The 9,415-nt window shown below is 44.4% G+C and overlaps 1 protein-coding gene across 1 annotated transcript; it reads left to right on the top strand.

The window, feature by feature from the left end:
- The first annotated feature begins 7,449 nt into the window (after positions 1–7,449).
- Positions 7,450–8,406, top strand: LOC144761572 (olfactory receptor 8U1-like). Its single transcript, XM_078646872.1, has one exon. The coding sequence runs from the start codon at positions 7,450–7,452 to the stop codon at positions 8,404–8,406; it is 957 nt and encodes a 318-aa protein (XP_078502998.1).
- The last annotated feature ends 1,009 nt before the right edge of the window (positions 8,407–9,415 follow it).

Below are 9,415 nucleotides of genomic sequence, written 5' to 3'. Positions count from 1 at the left end.
GAAAAGTAGGCAAAATAAGTGCAGGCCTCAGACACTGCCTCTCCTCAAAATGGCCCCCTTACACCCCAAGCACATGCTGCCTGTACCAGCCAGCACTCAAGATGGCCACCACCACCACCCACATGGCCAGTCCACATCAACAGTACACCCCCAAAAAACAGAAAAACAGCCAGAAATCACCACAATCCAATGCCATCCATGATGTTTACATCAAAGAGAGTGAGACAACACCACAGGCACACTCAGTCCATGCACCACCACCACCCCTGGGCAAGCAAAAGGCCACACCAGCAGCCCCCCAAAAACGACAAAAAACAATAAAATAAGCACAATCCCAGCCCATCCATGGCCTCAATTATGTTTAAATTCAAGAAGACACCCCACAGAAAGACTAGGCCCATGCAACACTCACCACCCCTGGGCAAAGGGCCACACCAGCAGGCCCAAAAAAACGACAAAAAACAATAAAATCTGCACAATCCCAGCCCATCCATGGCCTCAATGGTGTTTAAATTCAAGAAGACACCCCACAGAAAGACTAGGCCCATGCAACACTCACCACCCCTGGGCAAAGGGCCACACCAGCAGGCCCAAAAAAACGACAAAAACCAATAAAATCTGCACATTCCCAGTCCATCCATGACCTCAATGGTGTTTAAATTCAAGAAGACACCCCTCAGAAACACTAGGCCCATGCAACACTCACTACCCCTGGGCATAAGGGATGAAAAGTAGGCAAAATAAGTGCAGGCCTCAGACACTGCCTCTCCTCAAAATGGCCCCCTTACACCCCAAGCACATGTTGCCTGTACCAGCCAGCACTCAAGATGGCCACCACCACCACCCACATGGCCAGTCCACATCAACAGTACACCCCCAAAAAACAGAAAAACTGCCAGAAATCACCACAATCCAATGCCATCCATGATGTTTACATCAAAAAGAGTGAGACAACACCACAGGCACACTCAGTCCATGCACCACCACCACCCCTGGGCAAGCAAAAGGCCACACCAGCAGCCCCCCAAAAACGACAAAAAACAATAAAATAAGCACAATCCCAGCCCATCCATGGCCTCAATTATGTTTAAATTCAAGAAGACACCCCACAGAAAGACTAGGCCCATGCAACACTCACCACCCCTGGGCAAAGGGCCACACCAGCAGGCCCAAAAAAACGACAAAAAACAATAAAATCTGCACAATCCCAGCCCATCCATGGCCTCAATGGTGTTTAAATTCAAGAAGACACCCCACAGAAAGACTAGGCCCATGCAACACTCACCACCCCTGGGCAAAGGGCCACACCAGCAGGCCCAAAAAAACGACAAAAAACAATAAAATCTGCACAATCCCAGCCCATCCATGGCCTCAATGGTGTTTAAATTCAAGAAGACACCCCACAGAAAGACTAGGCCCATGCAACACTCACCACCCCTGGGCAAAGGGCCACACCAGCAGGCCCAAAAAAACGACAAAAAACAATAAAATCTGCACAATCCCAGCCCATCCATGGCCTCAATGGTGTTTAAATTCAAGAAGACACCCCTCAGAAACACTAGGCCCATGCAACACTCACTACCCCTGGGCATAAGGGATGAAAAGTAGGCAAAATAAGTGCAGGCCTCAGACACTGCCTCTCCTCAAAATGGCCCCCTTACACCCCAAGCACATGTTGCCTGTACCAGCCAGCACTCAAGATGGCCACCACCACCACCCACATGGCCAGTCCACATCAACAGTACACCCCCAAAAAACAGAAAAACTGCCAGAAATCACCACAATCCAATGCCATCCATGATGTTTACATCAAAAAGAGTGAGACAACACCACAGGCACACTCAGTCCATGCACCACCACCACCCCTGGGCAAGCAAAAGGCCACACCAGCAGCCCCCCAAAAACGACAAAAAACAATAAAATAAGCACAATCCCAGCCCATCCATGGCCTCAATTATGTTTAAATTCAAGAAGACACCCCACAGAAAGACTAGGCCCATGCAACACTCACCACCCCTGGGCAAAGGGCCACACCAGCAGGCCCAAAAAAACGACAAAAAACAATAAAATCTGCACAATCCCAGCCCATCCATGGCCTCAATGGTGTTTAAATTCAAGAAGACACCCCACAGAAAGACTAGGCCCATGCAACACTCACCACCCCTGGGCAAAGGGCCACACCAGCAGGCCCAAAAAAACGACAAAAAACAATAAAATCTGCACAATCCCAGCCCATCCATGGCCTCAATGGTGTTTAAATTCAAGAAGACACCCCTCAGAAACACTAGGCCCATGCAACACTCACTACCCCTGGGCATAAGGGATGAAAAGTAGGCAAAATAAGTGCAGGCCTCAGACACTGCCTCTCCTCAAAATGGCCCCCTTACACCCCAAGCACATGTTGCCTGTACCAGCCAGCACTCAAGATGGCCACCACCACCACCCACATGGCCAGACCACATCAACAGTACACCCCCAAAAAACAGAAAAACAGCCAGAAATCACCACAATCCAATGCCATCCATGATGTTTACATCAAAGAGAGTGAGACAACACCACAGGCACACTCAGTCCATGCACCACCACCACCCCTGGGCAAGCAAAAGGCCACACCAGCAGCCCCCCAAAAACGACAAAAAACAATAAAATAAGCACAATCCCAGCCCATCCATGGCCTCAATTATGTTTAAATTCAAGAAGACACCCCACAGAAAGACTAGGCCCATGCAACACTCACCACCCCTGGGCAAAGGGCCACACCAGCAGGCCCAAAAAAACGACAAAAAACAATAAAATCTGCACAATCCCAGCCCATCCATGGCCTCAATGGTGTTTAAATTCAACAAAACAGTTGTATCATGCACCCATAACCAACCCTGGTCCTACTGGATACTGTGGCTACCCACAATATAATTTATTTAATTTTCTGAAAAAGTTCCAAAATTGTACTTGCAGCAACTGTAATGCCCCAAACAAACTTACTTGTGAAAGTTGATTTCTAATCCAAAAGTGATCCAAAGACAGTCAAAAAGGCCTCAAATCCAAATATCCAGCAGCACCCACAAAAAGTAATCCTTCCAGCTCCAGATCCAAATGAAAGTGACCAGGAGATGGACAAAGCACTGGGAGGAGCCTGCTGGACAGGAACAGGAAGTTGGAGACTGTGGGGCACTTCCTTCCTCCCCCCCCCCCCCAAAATGGACTCCTTGCAAAAAAAAAGGCCATGCAAATGTCAACCTGAGGAGTGATTCTAATAAAAATCATAATTTTCTGAAGGTTTATCCTGTTTGCTGGTGATTTTCTTGTGCGAAATTGCAAAATCTCTATTTCGCAAGTGCGAGATTGTTCCTTTCCGCCGCAACTACATGTTCGCAATTGCGAACTCTCGCGAGGTGTGCTGTGCAAGGTGGCAAGCCGCGAGTACGTATTCGCGGGCGACAAACTCCCGCGGGAACACGCAGCAAGATCTAAAATGGCGCGTCACTCGCAAAGAAAAACAACTCGGCAAACGCTAAAATGACGGAAAGTGAACGCCGTGCACCACGCCGCGCGCCGCAACCAAGCAAAAAATCCGCCGCGAGCGGATTCACGGATTTTCGACAAATTCGCGAGCGTTCGCGGATTGCGGATTTGCCGAAAATCCGAAAAATCCGCGAGCGGAGCGGATTTTACGCCCATGCTTACTAGACAGTACATAGCTGTGTAATGGTCTACATTTGTTTGCACTTACCAGCTGTACTCCCCCGGCTATTCCTGTGAGACTCTATGGATGCAGTATGGAAAGCACCTTCTCCTACCATGCAACAAATGTTTTGGCTGTAATGGGAGGGCCACCACCAATCCTCTAAGCCAGCTCACGGTTCTTGCTCCTCTTCTCTTTCACAGCCCTCTTCAAGTCATTCCACCACTTCATGATTTCTTTTTTTGTTTGTGGGGTGGTCCCTACTGCATTGACCTTATCGACTATCCTTGTACACATTTGTACTCTTGTGGCTAATGGTGTCTGTTGGACCAGGATACCAAACACTTGTGGTTCTACTCCGATCATCTCATCCACCATGACTGTCAATTCACTCACTGTGAATTTGGACATTTTCTGTGTTGCCATGGTGCGTGATATGTAAAGGGGTTATAGGTTCAGGGGTGTAAGTGATAGGGATGGTGGTGATGTGTATAGTGTGTGATGTGCAGGGGGTTAGAGGGGCAGGTGTGGAAGTGGTGGTGGTGCTGTGTGTGTTGTGAGTAGTGATGGTGTGTTGATGTGCCTCTCCATTGTGCTCTGGTGTTGGGCCCTTAAGTTGTGGAGTATTGCAAAGTATTCTGGTCAGGGAAGGGACTGGTTTTATACTCAGCTTTGTTGATGTGTCCAAATGGGGTATTGATCTCAGGTGTGTATTGTGGTTTGTCCTGGGATTTGTATTTTTGTAGTCGCCATGGGATTGTGTCATTGGGGTGTGTTAGATGTTTTTGGAGGCATGGCTAGTTTGCTGTGTGCACTTTGTGGCATTGTTGTGACTTTTTCCTGTCGGCCTCCATGTTTGTCACGGAGCATCCGCAGCGGTGGCTCTGCTACAGCTCTTCCGCCGGCTCACCCATTTATCACTGTTGGTGACCGCGGTGGTCCGAAACAGCAGAACGTACCACTGTCACATTGTGAATATCCTAATTTTCTGTGCAGTGTCTCCGCTTTCATGGCGGCGGTTGGGTGATTTTACGCCCCAAATCCGACTGCCACGGACGGATTTTAGCCTTCTCCACCCGCTACGCGTGGATTTTCGCTAGCTCGTTCCGAGGTGGTCAGATGTTTTTTGCGGTTGATCATAATTGTACCGCCATTTTTTCCGCAGTACCGGCATGCGGTTGATTTCCGCTACCATGGCGGTCGGGGTAGTTTTCCGACGGCCATCCTAATGGGCCCCTTAGTGAGCACAAATGGCTGCTCCAGCTTGTTATTTGTTATGTTGCATTTTGCGCCACTTCTTAGTACAGAATGCATTCTCACGTCCATTTTGGACATAAAGAGGCATTTTTGGCAATAACATTTATTTCTAAAAGCATAATTACTCTTCTAACTCAATTATGCATAATCTCACTGAATTCTTTGGTAATTAAATATGTTTATGCTACAGCGAATTATCCAAGTTTCCCCCACCCTTAATAATAACCCTAAACATCACAGAACCTTTAATGGCATCAGTGTATCAAATAATTTGGTTTATATATACAGAGCAGTGAATCATCAAACACATGCTCCTCCCCAATGCCCCTTGAGTCCATGGTTTCCCAGTATCCCTTGAACAAAAAAAGTAATAAGCCCTGAGAGCTCAGGTGAAGGAGATATATATATAGTACATTAGGCCCAGTGGTTAGCTCCTGTGCAAAACTGAATGCTATGCTAAGTTGAGCACAGGCTCTCTGCCCAATCCCTAATGTGCCCAACTAAAAGGCCATGCACAGCTTGGGTTGTTTGACTGAGGTGGATTGAGTGCAGGGCTTGGTTATGCCCTGTAACAATTCCCCGCTGTGCACTGTCTCAGACCATGTGCATTAGGGTTTTTCTGTCTTTGATGCAGGGTACAGGGCTAGACCACAGGACGGGCCCGGTGGCAAACCACTGCTGTGCACAGAAGAAGGCTGTGCACACTATGAAGTAGTCACCCAAATTCCATCGTACATGTCCAAAGACTGTGTATATTGTTGGCTGGTCAACTTCAAGGGCTGGGCACAGGACTGGCTGAATGGCTGTAAACAGCCAGAATTAGAAACCCACCCTTTGAGTGGCAGTTGGATGGCACTGCAGCTGTTGGCTGTCTGTATTAGTTGTGTCACCTAGCCTAGCCAGAGATTGCTTGCAGAAGGTGTTGGCTTCATTATGAGGGCTAGGTGTCTAGCTTTGATGTTCAAGAAACAAAACCCTTTGCTCAGCCCCATCTGTGCGTGGATGAATGCAGTGTGCAGCATGTTAAGAGGTCATGCCCATCATTGGTTTGCTGTCCATGGTGGGTTAGGTATACCACTTGTACTAATTCTGTGTGCATCATGAGTTGGCCGCCCATAAAAGGTTGGGAGTAGTGTTTGGCAGAGGCCAGGAACTATGATGATTGCCCCACTGCACTAAACCGCCAAAAACTGAGTGCATCGTGGGTTGTCCACCTTAAAGTGAGTTGGGCTAATGGCCTGTCCAGAGACCAGGCAATTCCCTTAATAACCATGTGATGGTTCAATTTATAATAGGTGTCTTTATGGCTCCTCTTCAATACATGTCTCATCTCCAAAATATCTTAATTTTCCACTTTTTTGCTCCTAGTCTTACTTTACTTTTTCTTTCTCCCTCTTCACTAAAAAAAACTAGTGTGATTTGATGTAAGATAATTCTGCAAAATGATGTAAGTTTACACGGAATTACACTTGGAGCCTAATTCTGCAGTAAGCTCTATTTTTAAGCACAAATGCACCCTTTAGCCTCAAAAATAATCCCCAGGATGTATTTTGCAGTAAGAAAACACTCCTAAATGCAATAGCAGAGGAGCAAAAGCAACCAGTAGTCACTCACACTCCATCCCTTTGCTCTTGGGTAGACATTTTTGCCTTAAATTACTCAAAAGTATACAAATGGGTGTAAGTGCAACATTTTCAGTTATCTTGCTTCACAAAAGTAACGCAAAATTACCCCGATTACTCTAGTGTATTTGAAACTCTGCCCGAGGTCAACTCTTCACCCTTCCTCCACATAATATAACCTGCCACTCAAAGGCCCTAATACATTGCATACAAAGCTGCTGTGTCTGTACTTAACACCTTGGAAACATTCTTTCCAAATTGTGCTACCATAACTCTGATTTATTATTATTTTCTAGCTTGTACGCTAAACTATTTCAATACTCTCACTTAACTCAGCAGTGGAACCTCTCCGATCTCACCTTTTAACCCCTTACAATGAAAGATGGTATATATTGAAACATTTTCTCTGCAAAATATTTGTCTGCACTACATTTTAATATGTTTGTCATAATGGTTCTCTACACACTTTTATTAGTTTCAACATTTTTTTTTTTTTAGATCTCTTTAATAAGAAGATTTCCTAATGTCCCTTTTAGCCTTTGGGGTTATTAAAGACGATTTAAAAGCTCAAAGTGTTTATAAAATCTTTAAATGTCTTCAAATGTATTTTCCATGAATTATGGATAGGAATGCAATCTAAGATCTCATATTTTTACCTGCTATTCGGTGATGGATATTGGCTTTCTAATCATTAAAAGAAATAATTATCCCTAGGATGTGGTGGGGTAACTTAAAATAATGACATTGTTCACAGAAAATCATTATATAATATGAATAGTTAAATAAAGCGTGTACTGCAATATTAGTAATTATTGTACCTCTACGAGTATATTTACATTGGATTCTTTATTCATCTATAATTTCTTCTTTTCCAGCAGGATCAGTCTAATGAAAGACGGAAATCAATCTGTGGTGAAGGAATTCATTCTTCTCGGACTAAGATATGACAAGAAGCTGCAGGCTCCACTCTTTGTGATATTTCTACTTATCTACATTATTACCCTGGTGGGCAATATTTCTATCATGACCCTGATTCAAATTTCTCAGAATCTTCAGACGCCAATGTACTTCCTTCTCAGTAATTTGGCATTTGTAGATACTTGCTATTCATCAGATTTTATGCCAAGACTCCTGGCCAATTTCCTGTTAGAGAGAAATGTCATTTCATTTCCCGAATGTGGGATACAACTTCTTGTGTTTGCCTGCATGGCAGGATTAGAGGTTTTGATTCTTGTAGCTATGGCCTATGATCGATACACAGCCATCTGCAATCCACTGCTGTATCCAGTCATAATGACCAGGAAACGTTCTGTTCATCTTGTCATTTTGTCATATTGTATTGCCATCCCTAACTCGATGATGCATACCATTGGCACTTTGAGGTTGTCCTTCTGTGGATCGAATAGGATCAACCATGTCTTCTGTGATGTTCTTCCACTGTTAAGGCTCTCATGCTCCAGTACCGCTGTCAATGAGAAGCTGGTGCTTTTTTCAGCTGCTATACTTTTGGTGGTACCCGTTGTCCTTATCTTCATCTCATACAGTTACATCATTTCAACCATTTTTAGGATCCACTCATCTGAAGGCCGGCAACGAGCCTTCTCCACCTGCTCATCACACTTTGCCTGTGTCACACTTTTCTATGGAACTAGTCTATTCATGTACCTGAAGCCCACTCACAGTTCCTTATTAGTGCAAGACAGTGTGGCATCATTGTTCTACACAGTAGTGCTTCCATTGCTCAACCCACTTATCTACAGCTTAAGGAACCAGGATGTCAAAATAGCAGTAAAGAAGGCAGGAGGAAGAGCTTGTCCGTGGAAAATGGGTCGTGGCTTACGGTGATATTTGTGGCCTCCCAGGTGCTGACATTTTGTTTATTCAGGAATGCTGCACTGCACTAATTTTGAGATGATTGGGAAGGAGCTTTTACTTGACTTATAAAATATATATTACGAAATCTATACTTCATCTTGTCCTTTTGTTTTTTCTGGATTATTGAGGTCCCTACTTGGAACTAGGTCTAGGCAAAATTCTCTTAATTTCCTAAGAAGAAACTTTGCAAAATGCCCAAAATATTATGCAAAATTACACGAAATTATATTTTCGGATTTGGAGTTAATATTAGAGCAAAAAGTATCTTTGTATACATTATGAATGTAAGAACGAATTTTGAACTAACAATAAATAGTATAAAATCGCTTATGATGTAAAGAACAGCAGATCACGTTCTATTAGTTTACTTTGTTTCCATGCTACCACAATAGGATTTTTACCAGAATTCAATATTAATTACATGACCAGGCATAATGTTGTAATGTCTGCTTTTTTTTTTAACAAGCATAACATGAAATCCTGGAGATAATGCAAGAATATGCTGATGTATACAAAATTTCATTTGGTCCTACTTGAATCCAGAGATGTCCTCTATCACTGTGATGTGGGAGATCAAGAGATCTCTCTATATTCCTCATTGTATGAACTGATCGTGAATGCTTTTTTGCCAGATCTAACCGACCTACATATATACGCAGTTTTAAAGAAATATCAAATTTTATAAGCCAAGGAAATGGTCGCCCGGGCACTTATTCTCTCTTGCCTCGACTATGCCAACGCTTTGTATATTGGCATCCCTGGCTATCTATTAAAAAAACTCCAAACCATTCAGAATGCCGTGGCCAGACTTCTGTTTAATATCTCAAGGAGATCTAGTGTCCGGCAGCATCTGCGTGACCTGCATTGGCTTCCAGTGGCCCAGCGGGTGCAATTCAAAGCAATCACCTTGTCTCACAGAGCCCTTTATGGCTTTGGACCATCCTACATTAGAATGCGCTTTGCGCTCTATGCCCCCAGT

Source organism: Lissotriton helveticus, chromosome 1_1, assembly GCF_964261635.1.
Source record: "Lissotriton helveticus chromosome 1_1, aLisHel1.1, whole genome shotgun sequence".
Taxonomy (NCBI): domain Eukaryota; kingdom Metazoa; phylum Chordata; class Amphibia; order Caudata; family Salamandridae; genus Lissotriton; species Lissotriton helveticus.
The sequence above is the reverse complement of the archived record's forward strand: the minus strand, read 5'-3'. Positions and strand labels throughout refer to the sequence as shown.

What these genes read in the sequence shown, in the direction of transcription:
- LOC144761572 (XM_078646872.1), top strand. Translation starts at nt 7,450, where the DNA reads ATGAAAGACGGAAATCAATCTGTGGTGAAGGAATTCATTCTTCTCGGA.